This window comes from Pygoscelis adeliae, unplaced genomic scaffold, assembly GCF_000699105.1.
Source record: "Pygoscelis adeliae isolate BGI_AS28 unplaced genomic scaffold, ASM69910v1 Scaffold718, whole genome shotgun sequence".
In the NCBI taxonomy this organism is placed as follows: domain Eukaryota; kingdom Metazoa; phylum Chordata; class Aves; order Sphenisciformes; family Spheniscidae; genus Pygoscelis; species Pygoscelis adeliae.
The window spans coordinates 265,361-287,190 of NW_008825299.1; the positions used below are offsets into that span (position 1 = coordinate 265,361).

Genomic DNA, 21,830 nt, shown 5'->3' on the forward strand with positions numbered 1-21,830 from the left:
TTGCAGCCTTCCAGTACTTAAAGGGGGCTTATAAAAAAGATGGCGACAGACTTTTTAGCAGGGCCTGTTGCGACAGGCCAAGGGGGAATGGCTTTAAACTAAAAGAGGGGAGATTTAGACTAGACATAAGGAAGAAATTTTTTACACTGAGGGTGGTGAAGCACTGGCCCAGGTTGCCCAGAGCGGTGGTGGATGCCCCAACCCTGGAAACATTCCAGGTCAGGTTGGACGGGGCTCTGAGCAACCCGAGATAGTTGAAGATGTCCCTGCCCACGGCAGGGGGGCTGAACTAGATGACCTTTAGAGGTCCCTTCCAACCCAAACTATTCTATGATTCTATTAAATCAATGGTATCAACCCAGTAACCTACATTAGCAGATTGCAACCCTTTACAAGCCATTGCTCATTTATAATAGCACCTTTATTGCCGCTTCATGAACCCTGGAATTTGTCTATGGCCCTTTCCTTTTCCTCTCTCACCCTCACATTGTACCCAACCTTAATTTAAAAAAAAAAAAAAAGAGGGAAAATTGTTAGACACAGCTGTCTTCACACCACAACTGCAAGCAACGAAAAGAGAAGTCCAGCTAGGCATGGATTTTTAGCCATGGTCAGCCAGAAGTCAGGTAGGTGGTCTGCATCGGCGTTCCCATCATTAAATCCCCCCAGGAAGTTCACAGGTTCACAAGGAGCATTGGTGGAATGAGATAACCCCAAGCGTAGTCAGACTTGGGCTCAGAACAGCAGAGCAAGCAGTTGTTTGTATACATTAATCGGTAACTAACCCAATTCGGCCAGCACACGCAGATCTATAGCAGAAAGGGCAATTCAGGAGCAAAATGAGCTGCAGCGTGAGCAAAGACAGTTTATTAACTGTGACCACGGAACTAGCCAGACAAGCAAGCAGGATTTCTGGCAGCACCACTTACTCTAGGATCAAGGTATTATTTCAGCTATTGACAGATTATTCAGTGAGGCATCCAAACAAAAGTCTGTTTCAAATAAAAAAGTCTGCCATTATAGAAGGACACATGCTGCCAGGCACTCCCAGGCAGAACTCCAATTACAGGCATTGCCTCCTTCACAGCTGGCACTCACAATCTATAATCATAATAAAAGGTAGGACATTAAAAGAACAAGCATCGTGTATAGATCCGAAGGAAACAAATACAATAAAAATAGCTGTAAACTAGTTCCAGTGACCTGTGGACCACAAAACCCTCCAGCAGGAAGACCTGTACCTTCCTCCATAGCAAAATAAGTCTGTGCCAGGCTGGAACCTTCACTAAAAGGAACATAACTTTGAAAATCAACCCCTCAGCCAGCTTGTCCAAGGCTTGTGCAGCTGGTCTGTCAGCAACTCATTGACTTGGTTCATTCCTTTAGTGCCTGATAAACCCATAGTAAATACATGACAAGTATTTTGACCATATAATACTAATCTGACTTTTCCCAAGATGACAGTTAATGTCACCTCGCAGACAGAGTACCATAAAAGCTTTAAACAGGAAAAACACTTTTAGCAAGTTAATTCCTCCACCGCTGATAACATTCCCTACTTTGTCTTAGGGCTGAGAAGCTCGGTGAAACTTTCACACAGGTAACAAACGAGAATGCCGGACTGTTCTTACTTCTTGGGACAGAGGGATCTTAGTGCCAGAGCATTCTCCATGATTGCTCCTGCCACGCTCTCCTGGGCCAGGGAGAGAAGGCGCACAGACAGAGCAGGAGGGGTTGGGTGAGATGAGCTGCCTCTTACGCAGACACCCACAGCTGCAAAGAGAGCAGCAACTGAGCCCCAGGACCACCTTCAATCCCTGTTCACCGATATGGACATGAACGCTGGAGAGCTCAGAGGAGACCAAAGTTTATATTCAACGCAGTGGTGAAACAACATCTGCGCAGTTCGTACAAATCATAAAATGACTTAAGAGGCGGAAAAGGAAGTAAGTTTCCAAAACAGGATTAGACACTAATGTGAAACTCCAAGATGCACTGACAAGCACAGGCAAAAGCCTCAGCTGCTCCTGATACAATCTAGTTCTCATCAAACTTTGGTTTCCCAGAATTTGAATGTGCAAGGAAGGGGTCAAGAATGACCCAATGAGGAGCTGATCTCCAGAACCTTCCCTGGTGCGGCACTAAGGCACAGTTTCTCCGAAACTTAAAATGTGTCCAGGATCTTGAGAAATCCTGTGTCTCCAGCGTACTTCAGGGAACACGGAACATTTTCAGCACCAGACCTTTTCTCTTCCCTCCTGCTGCAGCTCAGCAGGACACGAGCAGGGGACTAGCCCTTAGCAGTCACTTGTCGCTGTGCTCGGTACATCCCCACTCAGCCTCACGGGCCCTCTCACCCAAGAGCTGCTTCTGCTGCTGTCTCTGCTGTCCCCTCTCTGAAAGCAGACCAGTTTATAGCATTTTCTGTGTGAAGTTTTGGGGGACACAGAAGGCGGCAATTTACTTTCAGCAAACAAACATTCAAAATGCTGATTCTATCTAAGCCTCCCCCCCGCCAATATCAAATAATTTAAGGATTCCCTAAATGGAAATGCAACTCACATAAGGCTTAAAGGTCATCTCAAAGGAAAACTGTATGCAACAAAAAATGCCCTGTCGATTCCACGCACATTATTCCAGACTGCCTTGTCTCCATTTAGGGCAAAGACAAAAAACAAGGAAAATTAAGTAGCTGGTCAAAGGGAATTTAAGGAGGTTCTTAACAATTATTTTCAATATCAGGGAAAAGGATTTAAAGGCACCTCAGCTATGGCTACTAAGCCAGCAGTACTAGACCTCACGTCTTGATCCTCTGAACACATCCTTGATGGCAGGCTTGACCACATCTCATCCTGGGTGAAGCCATACGAAATTCTCCTCTTGGGCTGCACCACTGCTCAGCGGAGTCCACGCTGACTGTGTGGCACCTCTTGGAAAGAACGAGACACACGGGAGTTGCACGCTGCAGCCTCAAAGCGCTTTGGATAACATGAAAACAGAAGGCTTTTCTGACTGTCTTCTCATTTTCCTGACTGCTGGCACTCAGAATAGTCACTGATCAGCAAGGTAACTGGAGGGAAGTGAGACACAGCTATTGTGATATAGTAAATAAGGAAAGCGTGCCTTTATAAACATACCTCACCTGTGTCTTATTCCTCTATGCACGGACACTTTGAATGTTGCTGCCACAACAGAGACCACAGCAAGCTTTAAACTGTTTCCTTGTTAAAATCACTACTTTTATGCCAGATAATTATATCTTACATAATATGGCCTCTGTCCAAACTAACAAAAGCTTTCTGAAGAAATCAACATGCCTTAAATTAGAGTCGCTTTCAGATTTTCAGTAAACAAACTCTTTACCAATACCATACCAATCTCTCAGCTATTTCAGACGTATGATATGGCTTAATACCTTATTAAAAAAACCAAGTAAAAGCATCTGCCAGCTGGTTCTTTGCACTAGGAACTACAACTATCATGTGCGACCGTAAAATGTGACTTCGAAAATTATGTACAGATGGGCCTACACGTTTAGTAGTTTTAAGTTCTCTTGATAACCTGCATTTATTATAGATAAAAAGCAAATCACAATCCTTTCACAAATATCCTTCCCTTGAATTACTCAAAAAAGTACCTTAGAGTCAACATCAACTCGGCACAAGATGAGTGAGGAGCTTAAGCACACACAAGCCAAAAGGAAACCAAACTACTAAGGAAAATGGAATTACATCCTGCCAGACTAACAACTTGTCTGTTTGCAGAAAGATTGACTGTATGAAATATATGCTATTATTTTATTTTTTTTTTACAAGGAAAACACTTACTCTAACACACGGTCTTCAGCAGCTGTTCCCTGTCCACTGACTATGTTTACTTTCAGTACAGCATCGGTAAGAAAACAGCATACACGTCACCACTTCTGCTGGTTAAAGAATTAAGAACACGGGACAACGCCATAACCAAAAACAGTGCTGCCACTGTGACTGCAGGTTGCATACATCTTGCATCTCGGGCAATAACAGTGTTATATAAACATCCAACAGTCATTTTTAGTCCTCCTACCCAATCATTACAATCTGAGAGAGAGAGGATGAAAGTTTTCTCGAGCATATAAAACCTAGGTTCAGGTAAGCGCTTTCTGCCCTGAACAGAGCCTCAGTAAAATAAACAAACTTCCATGAAATTTATAGATGCACTAACAATAACTCTTGTTGGCCAACAAGGACAGATTAAAAAAGAGAAATGCCAGCAACCTACTCCTGAAGTCAAAACTAAATTCCTGTTCAAAATAAAATACAACAGTAGAGCTGCTGAGAAGTCGGAGCTTTTCAATCAAAACTAATTCATGTCTCAAATGTTGCTAGAAACTTCACAGTAATGAATTTTCCCTTATCACTCGCTTCTCAAGGATCTTTTAAATGTGTATTACTCTCCCACTAAATCTGGAAAGCTTAATCTTAATCCAGAACACTACTAAAGAAATCTCTCTGATAAACCCAGTTACTTTTTCACTTTCAGAAAGATTATTACAAGAATATTAAAAAAATTCAGTCTGGCAGCCTGACACATCACTTTATCCCGCACAGTCCCACAGCAGATATTCAGAGTTGTCTGCAATGCCAGTTCATATGCCTTGAAAAGACAAACTTTAGAATAAAGCTATAGCTGTCACCATGTCAATTCAGAAGGATACTTTATTCCTTATCCGTAAGTATGTGCATTGCATTCTCTGAACAAAGAAGCAATGGTACTTCCGATGTTTAGTGAGGGTCTGACAGAATATCATTCCACATTCTCACATGGATGGCAAACATGTTAGAAAGATATCTATAAAAAGGAGATTTCAGTACTGAAGCTCTCGCTCCGGCAAAAGTTTGAGACAGGAGACAGCATGAGAAAATGTTATGGCAGATAAAACGTGATTCTAACTCTACAGAGTAACACTCCACTACATGGCAGCAATGACTTTCTCAATCTCCACCTGCCAAAATAAATTTACTGCCATTTAAGGTTGTTAAAATTTTTCCCCGATTAATCATTGCTTCACTGCAACATCTGTCCAAGATGACTGTTTTGCTAAAGCTGGTTAGCCCACTGCAGTACATTATGCAACCGCAGGCCATGCCGACGCTCTGGCGTAACGTTAGTCTGTGCCAGCCACGAAGGGAAGAGCAGCAAAAGGAGTGGGAGCTTTCAAGGGTGGAGTATATCTAGTAATCACAGGGCTGAAAAGCACCATCCCTCCCAGTGACACAACCAACCTGAATCCAGTGAAGCTGGACCACCACTGAGCAGACAGGGTCCTGCTAAAAACATTTCCCTATCCGAAGAGTTATTCCCATTTTGACAGAAGTAATTTAAATTGAGAACAATGAACCCGTTTAGGTTTCCTACGGGTCACCCTGTTGTTGAAGCCCCGAGGGAGCACTAAAGCATTGATAACAATCTCCTTTTAGGAAGTAACGTCTGTAAATATTGGGAAGTAATTCTGTAAATTATGGAACCCCAGAAGAAGCATCCTAACAAGGCTAATTTCATCCTGGAAATACATAGCTCACACTTTTATTTAGGCCCTAGTGATTAGCTTCACTCATTTAATCCGTAAGTGGAGACAATTGCCTCCCATTTAACCTTCTCATTAATTCCAAAGCCAATTCTTCTTTAAACACCTGCCTGATACACACACAGCAAAGACGACTGCTCCTGGCTCCAAACAAACTGCTTATAAAGGACAAGACAGGCCAGAAGACAAAGATGTTAGCAACAAAATGCTGGGAAATGGAAAAGAATAAGAATGGGAAATATTGTCTTGAGCAAACAAAAAACCTGATACTACAAATCTTTTTAATGTCTTCTATTCCAGTTGTGTGTTCAAGTTCATCACACCGGTATTTGAGAACTGCCACACAAGACCCAACTGCAGACGCTGCTATTGGTGATGAATTTTCCAGCAGGAAGGTCTTGCTTTGGATAAGGCACTAGGAACTTCTACCTTCCTTTTGGATGTTTCAGCAGATGATGCTCTGAGAAGAGATCACAATGCTAGTAGCTGGGGTACTGTTTTCTGTACCTGATCAGACCAGTTGCTTGCTCTCTGGGGAATCTGCACAGCACAGTTTCCAGATCAAAAGTGTTTTCCCCCCAGTTCTCTCATGCCCCATCCCGTCAGCTCTGAGATCTGCACAGCCGCTGAAAAATGCAACTACGCAGCAGTTCACCAATACAAAACCAGGTCCTTGCTGCTGCTGTAGTTTTGCAACAGCGAAACTATCATTGAAATGGAGATTACCCAGGGACTATCTAGGAAATTAAAAACTGGGACTGGTGTGGCTCACACTAAATCACCACCAGCGCTCCCACAGGCTGCTGCAAGCAGGAGCCTGAGGCCTACAGAAACCAGCCACGACGTAGAGTCAATGGCAGGAATAACACGTTATTGCTTCCTGAAAGATGACCTTGGGCAATTTCCACTCCCAGTTATAAAATCAAGGCAGTTGGGAGGGCAGGGTAGCAGCAAAAACATTAATGGAGACACACTCCAACTTCACCTGGGGTTTTTGTTTGTCTTTAGGTGGACAAATGGGGGATGAAAAAGCAAGCTTGCAGATAAAGGCTACCAGTCCAGTGACTATTGGACAAAATATTAAGTAGCCTAAATAACACACATTGTAATGGCATGCCCTATTTTTGCTATACGTGGATCTGGCAAATATGCGTCATCTTTGGAGGAAATCCCAAACTGCTCTCCGAGCACAGTCATATCTGTAGATAGAAAAGAAGGAACTAAGTCCATAACAAAAAAAAGCCACCTTCATGCTAATACTGGTGTTGGCCAGATTTGTCAGGGAATTGCCAGCTGGACAATTTTAAAGCAAATGTCGAATAAGATCACAGGATGGTTATATTTGGAATAAGGGGAACAATCTCATATACTATCTTCACAAGTATGATCTAATAAATAAGTTTTCATGAGATCCCAAAATACACTTGGTAAGAAAGCAAGACAAACCGAGACAAGTAGATGCTATCTACTTAATGGGAAGGTGATTTATTATTACTATTTCAACAACTTCTCTATGATGTAATTCAAGGCAAATCTAGCAAGAAAAATCCAAGCCACATGGAGAATGGCTAGTTACACTCTGCAAATGTGAAATCCAAAAGCAAAAGAGTGACAAACACTGCAGTGGGATCCAGAAGCACCAGAGAATGATTAATAGTGTGCATAATTACAGAATGTAACAGCAAAGCACAGACTTACCCCAGGGTAACAAGAGCGATGCTTCTGTGCTTCCAGAGGGTCAAGTGCTGGCTAAACAGCAAGGCCCTTAAGAATATTTCTGAAGACTGACATGTAAGGTAACTGTGCCAGAAAGAAAAATTTAACACAAATACGCTCAGAAAAGAGCATTTCAGCTGACACCCTCTATGAGCTCTCTGATGGGACAGGCTGGAGCCGGGAGAGTCAGTGAGCAGACGGTGGAAATCAAGTGCTGAGGAAGGGGTAAGGGAGGAAGGAGGTCTGTCACCCCCAGTAAGCAGCAGTCCCAGGACCCCCAGCATCACCTTGTGCAACTGGTTCCCACCCTGGAAGGCTCTTGAGGGTCATGAACAGAAAAACAATGGATCCTTTTTCCAGCCAAATCAGTTCCCAGGCATCAGCACCGGAAAGCACCTAAGGGCCAGGACATCACATCCCTAAAGCTCCTGTGAAAGTGAACTCTGACATCACCTGCTCCACAAAATCCTTCTGTTGCCGATACCTTCTCTGTGTTCACTCCAAATTTCTGTGAGACTGAAGACTAATCCACTCTGAGTGAAAATGTAATTTCAAAGGCAAAATCCTTGGTGCGAAAACTCTATGGCAGGACAAGTTAATCCAAGTTAATACTGGACAACCCAAGGGGTTGGTGGCAGTGACAGCAGCACTGGGCAGGGAGGTAAACACAAGGCAAGATTACAGACTGAGAAATAATATTCACCACTGGCACCTGTGATTTATTTCATGGGTCTCGTGATAACTATTGTTTTTTTTTTTTTAAATACATCCTCCTAGAGAAAAATTAATACAACCGTCTTCACTCTCATTAAGAGAGATTTTTAGCTTTCATCACTGTAAAGAAAAGTTTGAAAGCAATCACAGCATATCCCAAAGGCTTAAATGTCAGAAAGCAGAAAACAAAATCTGTGAACGGTTGAGTTTGTCAGTGCTGCTCACTTACCCCTTACACACAGTGAGTGTCCTTACTGATAGATAAGTACATGATATGGAATAGGATGTTTTGTCATGTTATCTCCTCCCCACATTAAAAAAAAGGGGACTATTTGGCACTCACAGCACTGGAGTGTACAAAGAGTACCAAAACCCAGGTCGAACCTACAAAGGAATTGCTGTCTTCAGTGACAGGAATTTTTAGTTTGCAAAATATCCATTGCACTCTATTACTCAGAGAATGGTAAAATGAGAGAGTATCAAAGGCTCCCACTCTCCATGTGGACACCCAGTGATGGCCAGATGGGTGGGCACAATTGTGCAATTTTCCTACGTGCTGTTACACAGCAAATTACTTGGGATCTGGCCATTAGTGCTATCAGCTTCTACATCAAATGCCTCATTAAGATAAACAGAGGCTGCTCATTTATCTTAAACTGTTTTGGGCTAAGACAAGCCAATACATCTACATATGAAAGGTTAGAGGGTTGGGGGTTTTTTTTCCCCCTGAAAGCTTTCCCAGATGGGTTATGGGGCTTACCATGCTCATCAAGAATTTGGCACTTAAGGTGAAAAATACTTTGGCACTGCACAAAGCATGTGAAAGTGGTGTGGGAATTACTATTAGAACAATATTTCTGACATACAACCGATGTATTGAAGAGCCTTCAAAAAGGCAGCAGAAGTGTCTTGACAAAAATAACCCACAATACTGATCCTGACTACTTAAATGTTTGAGTCTCCAAAGTCTTCCCACATCCCTACTACAACATAAACCAGATCTACTGACCAAACCAGTCTTTCTGTAAGAACCTGTTAATTTGTTCCATCCTGCAATTTATTTTGCTTTAATACTGTACATTAGTAAATGTAACCCTAGCAATTTTTTCCTTTAATTTAGTCAAGGCGCTACAAAATGTCTTCAAAATTAGCTAAGTTTACTGTATTTAACTTCTGTTGAATTTTTCTAGATACAAGGACAAAACAGGAAAGGCAGAAGGTTAAAATACCATATCAGACGGAGTTTAACATTTTAAAAGATTACGACCCAATTCAACAGCTTCCCTGAGTCAACTACAACGTTTGCTACACAATACGTTTTTACTGCTCCCAAGCTTGTTTTATTGTACAAACTAGTGAAATTACTCTGATGTGTCTATCTGTACAGGTCTACTCACTAACTTTAGTAAACAGCCTCTTAGCAAAGCAACTGAATTGCCAGTTACGAATCAGTTTTTTATGGAAAAAAACTCCCGGGAGGAGACCAAGATCAACTAAAGAGTTTTCTCCCCAAATTCAGTAGCAACAAATCTGGACTGGCCTCTAAAGTTAATCATGGCCTATGGTGTGTCACCAAAGCTCCAAAACAACGTCATCACCTCAGAGGAGTCATGGAAACGGTGAAGATCTATCTGCTCTAAGCCAGCTGCTTCAATTGTTCCTTTGTACAGCGAGCAGCAGGTGCCACCTTGGCTCCTCGATGAGAGGATCAAAGATCCAGAAACCCAACAGAAAAGCAGGAAAAAAAATAATCAGGCATTCTTTAAGTAAATAAAAACGTTGAGATTTACATTGCTACTTGTTTCCTGTACGATGGGGGATGATACACATAGCATCTTTTAAAAGATGAGTGTCCACCATCACGCTTTCCTGGCTTTCGTACTTCTACCCACCAGCTGGAAGTCTAGCACTCCTCTGCTTCTCAGGGCAGGAGCACTCAGCATCCAAACCCCACAACACCCATCGGGGTGACTGACTGGCACCGGCCACCCCTCCACTACCCACAGGAATGGAGTGACAGTACCTAAAAAGAAGGAAGGCAGCCAAAATGTTTTGGTTAAAAACAGGACTCATTTTGACAGCACGCAGCCCCCCTTTAAGTCTCCAAAAATGTAAGCCCTTAATGGAAAACATGTTTTCTATCAACTGATCGGAAAAATTAAGCAAAATATCCCCAGTGATTTCAAAATTGTTCAACTTGCCTTCGGTTTCCTATCAAGCCCAGCTTGTATAGTTTTGTACCAGGCTTAAACTGGTTTACACGTATCTACTTTTTATTGGCTTTTCCTCAAAGGGGTTTAAGTTCAGTTAACGAATAAAGATTCGGAGAATTAGCTGCCAGAGACTGGAGATGTCTAACTTAGGAATGTCTGCATCCTTGAAAGCCAGGATGCATTACGGCCCAAAAAACAAGTTAAGAACAAAGACAAGATTTCTATTGTTTGTTTTGCTAGAGACATAAATGCTACATTTAGTAGGAAGAAAAGGGAAATGAATATCCTCGCTTTTATGTACCGATGCCTGCAGGCATACACAAACGTCCTTAGTGTTCTCTTCACCTAGAAGAGGTCAGTACACAAACCACACGACGCAAGGTTACTTTCTTACTGTGACACAGACGAAACTCAAAAAAGGAAACACTATATCAAGAAGCATTGTCCACAAAGTTATACATCTAACCCTTGGTCTTATTTTAGAAAGTCTCCCTGGTAATTTGCCTGTGCTTTTGAAAAGCAAGTAATATGTTTTGAATTATAAAAGGTTACAGGGACATTTTTGTGGTAAATTTGGACTTTCATTTGCAAAAAAAACCCCTCAGTGCTACAGAAATCCTTTCGGAAATAACATTTTTTTGTCATTGCTAAGCACTTTTCAACAAAGTTTAAGAGCTACTGTTCCAAGGAGCTGTTTACATCCAGCTCTAAAAGAATACTGGGGTACTTATGTCCCTGCAAGCAAAAGGAAAAGCAGCACGGCGTCTTTCCGATATTTTGAGAAGCAAACAAAAGAGAGTATATTCTCCACAGTATGCAGGGGCAACAATTTTTCTAAGCAAGTTCACTTAAAGACTCACGGTGCTCAGGGTCTGGTATTCTGGGATTTTTCTGGAGGCCTAAATTGTACTTACAGCTCTTTGAGTCTTCTTTCATTCGTTCCCCTGGTCTTTACACCCAGGATCAAGAAGGAACAAAACGCCAAATAAGCTGGTATTAAGAAGAAGTGGAAGGCACTACTTCTAGCCTCGGAAGTTTATAAACTCGATATCCAGTTGCTTTATAAACAGTACATGGGAAGAGAGGCCTTCAAACAACAGTAGCTGGATTTTTCCTTTGAAGGTGAAACTTACATTATCATTCATTCTTGTAAACAAAATAACCTATTTAGCTGAAGTTTAGCAACATGAATAAAAGCAAAAGTTTTACTGTAAACATCTGAAAGATGTCTAGCCACATGAAGGCTTCATTGTGCTCTTGATAACCGTGATGTAAAGGCTTTTACAACCACCGGAGTTTTTGCAGGCCGACACGCCAGATTTTACCACCTCAATATACCATAGAAGAGCAGCTCTCCTGAAAGAAAGCCGTGCTGTTCATACAGTGGGAGCAGAGAATTTTTTGGTTTAGTTTGTTTTTCTTCACTATTCATCGTGAGACAGCCTTTGCTGCCATCCAGCAAGCTGTTAAAATAGGGGTTCTCATTACCCTTGGCTGTTTTGCTTCCTGGACAGAACGATGTAGTAAATTGCTCGAGCCCGCTTTAGTTTCCCTACTGCGAGTTCGTCCTGTGCACCATAAATAAAGCCCAGTACAATGAGGAAGGCACTGACCAGTCTGATGCTTATAATGGAAGCCAGATATTAAAAGGGAACCTTTTCAGAAAGTTTCAGCTGGTGCCCCAAAGTATAATTCATTTGAGGGGCAGCAATGTACACCTGCTCTACACCAGAACAAGACTGAAAACCTTTTCACCAGGATCGCCATAATAAGAAGACTTATTCACAGGTCGTCAGAAGTTCCAGTGAAACACTGCTTAAGTTGGCTTGATCTAAATAAAGCATGCAAGATTGTATGTGTACAGGGGCGAGCACAAAAATACAAACTTAAAACATTATGTTTGGAGATGGAGTTAGACACACTACCCTAAACTAAACCTCCACCTCTTGCAGCCCATCATATCCCACATATTGCCACAAATCTTCTCCAATTTTTATTTCCCAGGAAGATGCAGCGAGCCTCCAGGCTTCCTAAATTAAGTTACATCAACCTTAAATGTGAACAGATCATGATACTATAAGCAAATTATTCTCTATCTGAACAACCTCAGATAGGATAGTGTTGGGCCAGGCTCTGTCCAAACCCAAGAGCACATGAACTCCCCCAGGCATGGATCTAGTATGGAACCAGGAAACTACTTGAACAGATCAACACGATAATCAGCAGTTAGAGCATACCAAACCTCCTACCATGACAAAGTTTGTGTAGGCTTCATAAATTAGACATTTAAGGAGGAGGCAGTGTCTTTGTTGACATTTATATGGCGTTTCTTCCATGCCAAAAGGAGCAACTGAGGGAAAAGTTCACGAATGCTTGTCAGAAAGTTCTCAGACAAACATGTTAACAGATCAGTGCTGTCAGAGAAACTGATAAACATTGGAAGGAGATAAGCTGTGTTTCTGAGGTCAAACAGGAAAGAGGCAAAGAGATAGGTAAAGCAGATAAAACAGAAAGCAAAAACAATCCCTGTAGATACCCTTTGAACAAAGGTATGTGGGAAAGGGGGGTTTGCCAAGGCATAAGGCAAGAAGTGAGCACAGTAACCAGTGCGAAGGTGACTCTAGGCAAGAGATTTAGCTCTGTGTATAGCTCAGACTTGAGTCTGATATACTATAGAGGAAACGACAAGATTTGACTTCGAATGCAAAGGCCTAGAAAGGCCCGAGTCAGATGGTGGAGGCAGAACAAGTGAATCGCTGTCCAGAAGAGCTCACTTGCTCTAGCCCAAGAGAACTCCAACTGACTCACTGGGCAAGGCTGAAAAGATCCCACCAAGATCAGAGAAGACATCTCCGCCACTGGGAGAGCTGAAGGCACGTGAACAACCACTTCAGCAAGGGGGAAAGTTGGGCAGAGGTGTCCATCCGTATGAAGAAGGTACTGAAGGCAAGAGGAGAGAAGTCACCAAGGATGACCAAGGGGATACTGCAGTTATAAAAATACAGCCAGGAAGTCAGCAAGAGGAGAAAGGAAGGGTCTGGTGGGACAACGCTCCTCAGAGGGACAGTGAGAGTCAACAACTGACACCCCAGAGTACAGCAAGAAACATCCAAGGATGAGAAATGACAGCATGGCAGGTAAGTGGCTGTCTAGGGACCACGTAACTGGTTTAATGCCGTATTTTCACTCAACGGTACATTTCTCTGGAAAGAACGCTCTGGATCAGACCAGTCCAACAGTCACACGCTAACTGGTCTCTGAAGTTTCACGTATCAAGGCTGGCAGGCCAAAGCTGGCAAATGGCAGCAACAGGGCAGGCTGCTGCCAACTTCTAAATCAAGAAGGGATGGCTAGCAACATCACAGCAACCATGAAACGTGTGCTGCAAAATGCTTCAGCAGATAGGTAGGGCAGAACACAGTAGTAGTGATAGTCACAAATATTCCAACACTGTTCAGGGAGAAAATTCAAAGTTTGCACAGATAAATACTTTGAAATTGGGGGGGGGCAGAATAGAAAGTACCATCACCACCAAGAGTTAAAGCAAGAACAGACTTGTTATGCCCCAGCACTAGTCACACTTCTACTGATGAGCCCGAGAAGTAGAGCACCGCAAGACCATCTATGATGACAGGGTGGGTCCTCCAGCTTATCACTAACAACTGTTTTATTTAAAAGGTCTTTACATGATACTCCCCTCCTCCTACCTCAGCTTCTCATTGCTGGGCTCTGGCAGTGTGTTATCTGTTGTCTATCTAAACCACTACTCACAAACAGAACCTGTCCGTTGTCCTGTGTCAGCTTGCAGCAGCTGGGCCCCGCGCAGGCCAGGTGAGAAGAACGCTAGCTGAAACAAATCCCAGGAACGAGAAAAACCTCATTCCTAGCGAAAGATAGAGGTTATCTGGGGAACAGTTTAATGGTTTAGATTTGAAGAAAAAAAGTCTTTTCAACACGTTAAATCTATCTAACACCCCTTTTCCACTCCCAAAGACAGAACAGTCTCATATCCAACCTGTTCTCTTAGCATTTGAAAGCACCACAATGAAAACTTACTACCCCTCCTGGTCTCTTCAACAGAGACAAACATCAGTACGTGATAGCAGTAGTGTGAGCTGAGATCTCATTGGATCTAACCAAAAAGCCCTGAAAGGAACAGAAATCTTCTTCTAGAAATTGTATTTCTGCCTCTGAGAACTGGAAATGAGCATTTACTACAAAGGGACACACAGCTCCCTTACTTAACACTTATAAGCAACAGGCAAACCCGTGTTCAGACATCTGCTTTCTTCTCCCCTCTCTCAGAATTTCTTCATTCCATAAAAAGATGAAATCATGACCCAGGGACTGAGAAAGAAGAGCGATGATGTAACAGCCAAATATCTAGTGAGATCTGCATCTATAAAAGGAATTCGAGTAAGTATGACTAAAGGTGAGATGTTCAGGTAGTGTAAAAGCTTGCTCAGCCCGAAAGGAATGCAAGGGTTGGTGGAGCGGTAGATCAGTAAAACCCTCTAAAGAGGTAGATTTTTGAATCTAGGACTCTCGACTAAAGGAGACCACGAGACTCATTGGAAATATTAGCTAATATTTACTATAAGGATTTGGCAGATCTTAAAGCCAATCTTTAGCTAGTGAAATTCAGAAGGTGATGATAACTTCAGTTAGGATGGTGCAGGTTATACAAGCCATCTCAAACACGTGGTAGTCAAAAACAAGAACAGGATTCTTTACAGTATCACAAACAGATGGACTGCCCACTCTGAGGATCTTCAGGACCCATACATTACTTCATCAGACTCTACAAAATAATTGCAGAGAAGAGGCAAGGATAAAAGCAAAAAGGCTGCTGAGGAATTCCTAAATTAGCAGCTGACTTTTTGTAGATATCCTTTGTGTAAACAGCAGAAAAAAAAAATTATTAAAAAAAGATGCAATAAGGAATGTCTCCTATTGAGCTAATTCACAATAGTTCTGGTTACAAGACTGATTCAGTAGGACTTTTTCTTCACACCTGATGCCATGTGACATCAATGTCCCTCCCCAGCTTGCTGCTAGCTACCTACCTACAATTAAATTTTGTATCTGTGCTCTGACAAGTACCATGAACGCAGCTCGGTGTCAGCTGGCAAGCCAGGACCAGCAGGTCTGGTGCATACCATTACCAGCGTAAGAATTTAAAACTGTAAGGTACCATGAAAGACTAATCTCATTCATAAATCTGACCTCGTATATTATTCAACACCCATATGTTAAAATTATTAAACACTACCTCACCCACACTGCTATAAAAAGACTACTGTAAAATTTCACTCTGAGAAAAGAAGGTATTCATAAGTCAGGGGAGGACAGACGTGCAAAAGAAGATTCAGTGAAACTATATAAATTCAGCACATATGGAGGCAAAACAAATTCCATGCGGGACATCATCTCATTCAGCGCTTCGTTCATATGAACGCTGTCAGGAAACACAGAGCCCACCTGTAGCAGCTATCGGTTTCCATAAGCTGAACGGTAAGTCCCTGCAGAAATCAGAAATCTGGCCTTGATACTCCCTTTTGCTACTTGTGTAGTTAGGATTTGCTTTTTAAGTGAGATCGATGGCCTTTTCCATCTACAAAGATCAAGCTGGACCCTGTCCAAGCTCGTAAGTCAAATTTTGATGGACTAAGGGGAATTTTCATTCCATTCATTCCGAATTCTGACACAAGACAGCTCTCTGCAAGCTGAGCAATTCTGAAGAAGCCAAGAAGAGCTGACGAGACTTAACTGCTGACCATCCGAGCAGCAGTGAGGAGCATCCTGCAGCACCTGCGGTGGCAGGCACCCCTCTCTGGAAGAAAATAGACTCTTCCCAGCAGCTTTTTAATTCAACACCACACGAACAATTCAAGTATTCATATCTATCTAAAATGAGGAAATTAAAGTGGCTTAAAGGCATGAAAAGCTTGTTCATTAAGCATGAATATTTCATTACCAAAAGCACGAATGAAACCAAGCATTCACATATTTCCTCTGCCAGGATTAAAGCTACTTTACTGCCGAGTGTGAAGCCAAACCTCTCCCACCACAACTTCAACCAAAAATATGAATGTTTAAGATGGTGCTCGAAAGATAAGAAAGCCAGTATAAAAACATCAATAGAATATAGACAGCACCCCTTCGCTTCAACACTTTAAGTAAGATCAAGTGAACAGAACAGCAGAAAGGGTGCTGTACAGGTAAAGAATCAAATGCTATCAATGACCCACATCCCTGCCGAGAAAGAATTGTTCCTAATGTATGTGTGGGTACTCCGATTCTCTGAAGTCGGGAACACATTAAAGTGTTCGGTCAACTCCAGAACTTGTGCATGGTTTTGCCAGACCTGTTGAGGACAGACAGAAGGAAAATAACCCAGTCTCCAGATCTAGAGGACACTAAATTGCAGAACATGAGTTCGGCCTTTCAGAACTGCAAAGATGAGGGAACATCTGTGTATTTACACAAAAAACCGCCCTTTAATATCACCTACTGAAAGGGGCTGCTAACAACTGCATCGTAGCTTCTTTTCAGGTCACTCAGGCAATTTCGAAGTCTATACATTTTCAGCATCATCTTCAGCTTCTTGTATCCAAAACTGCCTCCACAGGAGAGTGCTGCAAACCCAAGAGGCTAACAGCTATTCACACCAGAGTCGTTCAAAACACAAAACAGATCGTTTTTTAAGACTGACAGATACTACAGACTCAACCCACTACACCATCTGGAAGAAAAAGATGTCTTTTTTTTTGAAAGAGGCCCGAAACGTATAGTCTGCACACAACTGTCTCAACAAAACCCTTTCAGGATACCCGCTTCAGCATTTGAAGCCCAATTCCCTGTTTCAGTTTGCTACAACCTTTTTATAGGACAACAGCCTACGCCTCACCCTTGCCTGCACAGCAAACACTTGCCTCAGCAGCAAACACTGACAGAAAATTCTCAGAGGAGAACCAGATTTTCTTTACAGATTCTTGATACCAAAAATATTATTAATCATAACAAATATTATCTGCCTTTCAAAAGTATCTGCAATAAATACAAATTTAGGACTGTTGCCTTAATTTAGGATAGCTTTGAAAATGCTGGGGTTTGCCTGGTAAGACAGAGTTGAGAAACAGTAGCAAAAACACTTTTGCCTATTTTTAAATAAATGCAGAGCTGTGTTTTTATTAAGTGTTGCTTTAAGGGGTCAAAAAACACAACGTGTGCAGGGAGACAACTACAAGGACTATTAAACTGTAGTTCTTTGCACCACATCCTCAGGCTCAGGCAGGCTGGGATGACCAGGAACTACCTGAGCAGCAAGTACAGCCTTCCACATCGGGTTTCATGCTGGAACAAGTTAAAAAAAAGAGAAAACCAACCCAAAATTCATTTTACAATCACTACACCTTACCATGTGCTTTCAGAGTCTTCCTTTCATGCATCCTTGAATTCTTTAATAACCACGACAAAAATCTATTATGTTCCCAGGAGGGGATTTGCACAATGCTTATGAAAAATGACCAACTCGCTAGATATCAGGTAAAGATGAGTCAAGCAGCACCTGCTCACGAATTAGATGTGAGAACAGAAAGACCTTGAGCACACAGCTCATATGGGACTACCCCGAACGCTACCCTGCTGCTGCAGTACATAATTGTCTACTTTCTTCCTGCATTTCAATGCGGCTTTCCACTTACAGCCCTCGGCTGCAATTCAGAGGCGTTGGGTGTACCCACAGTGGGGCCCCCACCTCATCTCACTGCCGGGCACGGTGGGGATCACATCTTACTCTCCTGCAAAGCATTAGAGACCTTGTAAGGAGAAGCTAGTCTGAAGTTATTCCTGAAGTTATCACTAAGACTTGCAGAACAGATAATTCAAGAAATCAAGCTACCTCTTTGCACGCCATTAGATACCATTTTTAGAGCTCTGAGTTTTGATTTGTTTATCAAGATAAATGCTAGTTGTACAGGATAGTACAATGAGTGGTCTTTGCAGGATAATACAAGGAATCATACATAAAACAGAATAGTTCATACCTGTGAAAAATAACCTTATTGCCCTCTTCCTTACAAGGAAGTGAATTAAAAATGATAACTTTTATCACTTGAAACTTTCATTATGGCGTGATGAAAAATGAGGTGATGTACAGTTTTGTGTTTCTCTTACTCAAAAGTTCACATCCCAAGCTTCACCTGCGCCACAATTTCTGCAAAACGTTAGCGAGTCCTGCGAGACCGCTGCTCCCTTTCCGCAAGCACCATCTTGCTCCACCTGCTGTGGAATAGTCACAGTCATGTTAAGTCAAAACCACCCATGGAAATGAAAGTGCTTTAACAAGTCCAGAGCAGGACGTTCTCCCTTAGATTACAGCAGGTAACACTTGGAGTACAGCTAAATACTAGCCCTTGAATGCCAGCGAGAGGACCTGAGAGCTGTTTGACATTAAAAAGATTCCCTGTTTTAAGGAGTCTTTCAATTAATCTTATGTCCTCTGATAGGAATTGAAATGCCAACCGCTACTGCAGTAATCAACCTGCCCACAAAGGTCAACAGGGAACTGATCAAAGGCAATGCCTGACTATCTGCTGAAGTGCAAACTGCTCAAATACGGCTGTTTATAATAATTCATACTTATGAGCACTCAAGGAACAACCATCTACTAAAGCTTTGGAGGTTTCCTATAAAGAAACAAAGCTAGCTACTGAGTCCACACTAACTGTTCCAATACTCCTGCCTTTTTTTTTTTTTAATTATTCTGATGACTAAGAATCACAACCAGACACTGGTACGAGCCCACTCAGAACTAAGGAATTCAAGGACCGGATGACTTTTATTTACAATTAATGCATAACATGCAGTGACTGCTTGTCTGTCCACATGAAATGGCCAGTTTATTAAGTAGTTGTAAGAAATGGCCATGAAAAACTACTAACACTATGATATCCTTGCTGAATCACTACACGAACCTACAAACAATGGGCATGAAGCATAGGGAATGAGAAATGAGGTAGTAAATTCTCATTGCATCCATCCACCTACCCAGGCGGGTACTTATATCAACAAACAAATCAGCCACACTAATCCAGGCCATGTCAACACCACTAAATTCAAATATTAAAGTAATAAAAAGTGCAACTGCACCATTTCTCTTTTTCCCACTAGAGACATCCTTGGGGAAATAACCTTGCATGCACCGAAACTGGTATGATTTCAGTTCCACCCACATCTGGGCTCACTTGGGAACTAAATCCAGCACAACCCATCTTGGGTCAGCCAGTGACCCCGAACAAAAATAGCTCTGGCAGAAAGCTGGATTTATGGAATAGGGTGGAGCCCATCCAAGTGTAAACCAAACAAACTCGCCACTTGAAGTTAATGACAGAAAGCAACAATTTCTCCATTCTGTTCAGCGCATGACGAGCACAAAGGCGACTCATGCCATCTACGCAACGTGACAAAACACAACATGACATAATCAACCCTCGAACAGGTCAGAATTTTGGGTCTGACACAATTTAAAATGTATCAGTAGCAAGTGTTAATTACCATCTCCAAAGCAGTAAAAATAAGAGAAGCAAATGTCGCTTGAGAATTGTAGTAACACCAGCAGCGAAGCTGGGTCAGCGGGCCAGGGCCACAGCCCTACCAGCAGTGTCAATCAGGGCTTTAACAATTTTACTGAACAGCCACACTTTTGGTAAATTCAGATTAGCTGTCCCAAATGTCCCAGTGCCAACAAGCCTAAAGTCAGGGAATGATAGCACCAAGGTTAGAAAATTAACAGTATTAATTTTTTTTAACAAAAGATTATTCTGCCCACAGCACAGACACCAGACAACCTTGAAGTGCAGGCAGAACTCTGCCTGCAAACTGCAGATTACGGCCAAAGTAACGCACGCGTTCTCGCGCAGAAGAAACCGGAGTTTGAATTGGTGTCACAAGGAAAAGCCTGGTTTTGAGTACCAGTGACCAAGGTATTGGAGTTAAAGGGACACCTGATGATGTATTAGATACAGCAGGGACGTCCAGACAACATCCTTAGGCACGATCAGCACACAACAGGACAGAAAGAAAAATCAAACTACACATCTATTGTAAGGATCCAGAATTGCTAGCTTGTTCTACTCATTGTCTTTCATGTAAAATTAGCAAAGTCTACCACTGCAAGCCACCTCTCGATGAATTAATTTGATACCTAAACACAACCAACATGCTACACTGATTTTTAAGTTATTTAACAATCCGTTTCCAATACTTCATTTAGATTTCCAGTACACATTAACCAAAGAATAAAAACCCCAAGAACAAACAGTTACATACAAGTTTCCTGCTAATTACAATGACTTTGTTTGTAAGCCCTTTGTAATACAATTAGAGTGTCATGGCGTGCACAAACGAGAAATGAATTTAAGCTTTTAGAGGCACTGCAAAATTTATTTAAACCTGACATTTCCTCATGTTCAAAGCTCAACAGTTCACATTATGTTTTTCATAGTACTTAAACACAAATGCCCTCCTTACCCAAACAGAAATCCAAAGTATAAAATAAAAAATGATATAAAATATGCTGGTTGTTATTATAACTCACACTGCCAGGATCTGAGCCCTGACCTTGCAGCACCACAGAAGACGGGTACACCCCGGCAGCCAGTTGTGTAGCACAAAGATTCCCAAGCACTCAGCGGCTGATGCAGCCAGACCTCAAATCTACAGATTTCATCCAGAGGAGAATCACAATTGCCTGAAAGAGCTTAATTTTCTCCTTCCTCAGTAGTTTTATGCCAGCTGAGGAAGCTTAGCCCACCCCTCTTCCCTTGGCTATTGCCAGATCCACTCTCAGGTGCATCCAACAACTGCACGGGCCTGACAAGTTATTGATTTCAACCATCTTCTCCAGAATGCAAGCAGCAGGAGAGGAACGGTCTTTAAAGCCTGAGCAACACGGGGGGGGGCTGCCAATAAGTCACATTTTTATCCCAAAGACTTCCCTTTCGTAATTATCAAATCCTTGCACAAGCAGGGGCACAAGAGTTTATCAGGAAGAGCCCACATGAATCTTTTATAACGGAAAGTGAAAGACAGCTGCAGACTTAGGGTCCCCAGCGGCTGTCCTCTCTATCAGTGCTGCTCAGGATTTACTTGTGCTTCACAGAGGAAGCAGGGATGAAAATGCAGATCTTCCCGAAGCCCATCACGTCTAGAAGGGAAATAAAACCATAAAGATCATGAAACGTTAACGCAGCAAGTCTGCACTGGTGAACAGCTGTAATGCTCCTATAGGGCTGGAGCAACCTTGGACTTGAGGGACTTTTATTGCCGGTTTTTTTCCATCTCAACTTTGCACGCACATCAGCATAGGCGAGATACCTGTTAGGGGGGAGGCGCATGAGGTGGAGGCTGAAGCAGATGAGGTCTGATGAGCGGGAGAAGAGGGAGGTTTTCCAAAGGGGTGACAGAAAGCCCCCACGGACCCAAGAGCAGGGCTCAGTGCTCCCTGCCTGCACCCTGGGCACCCTCATACTCCCTTGGCTCTCCCAGGTATCCCCATTTCACAGAAAATTCCCGTTTTGGGCTGGGTTTGCTCCACTATGGAGCTCGGTCACCTCACA

General features: G+C 42.4%; 1 protein-coding gene across 1 annotated transcript in view; it reads right to left on the reverse strand.

Annotated features, from left to right (window-relative positions):
- The window catches only part of MYO1D (myosin ID), a 163,684-nt gene extending 142,271 nt beyond the window's left edge, over positions 1 to 21,413 (reverse strand). The window contains exon 1 of the mRNA XM_009329974.1: positions 21,361 to 21,413. Coding sequence (XP_009328249.1) covers positions 21,361 to 21,413 — 53 coding nt within the window. The remainder of the gene's footprint in view (positions 1 to 21,360) is intronic.
- Between the last annotated feature and the right edge of the window lie 417 nt (positions 21,414 to 21,830).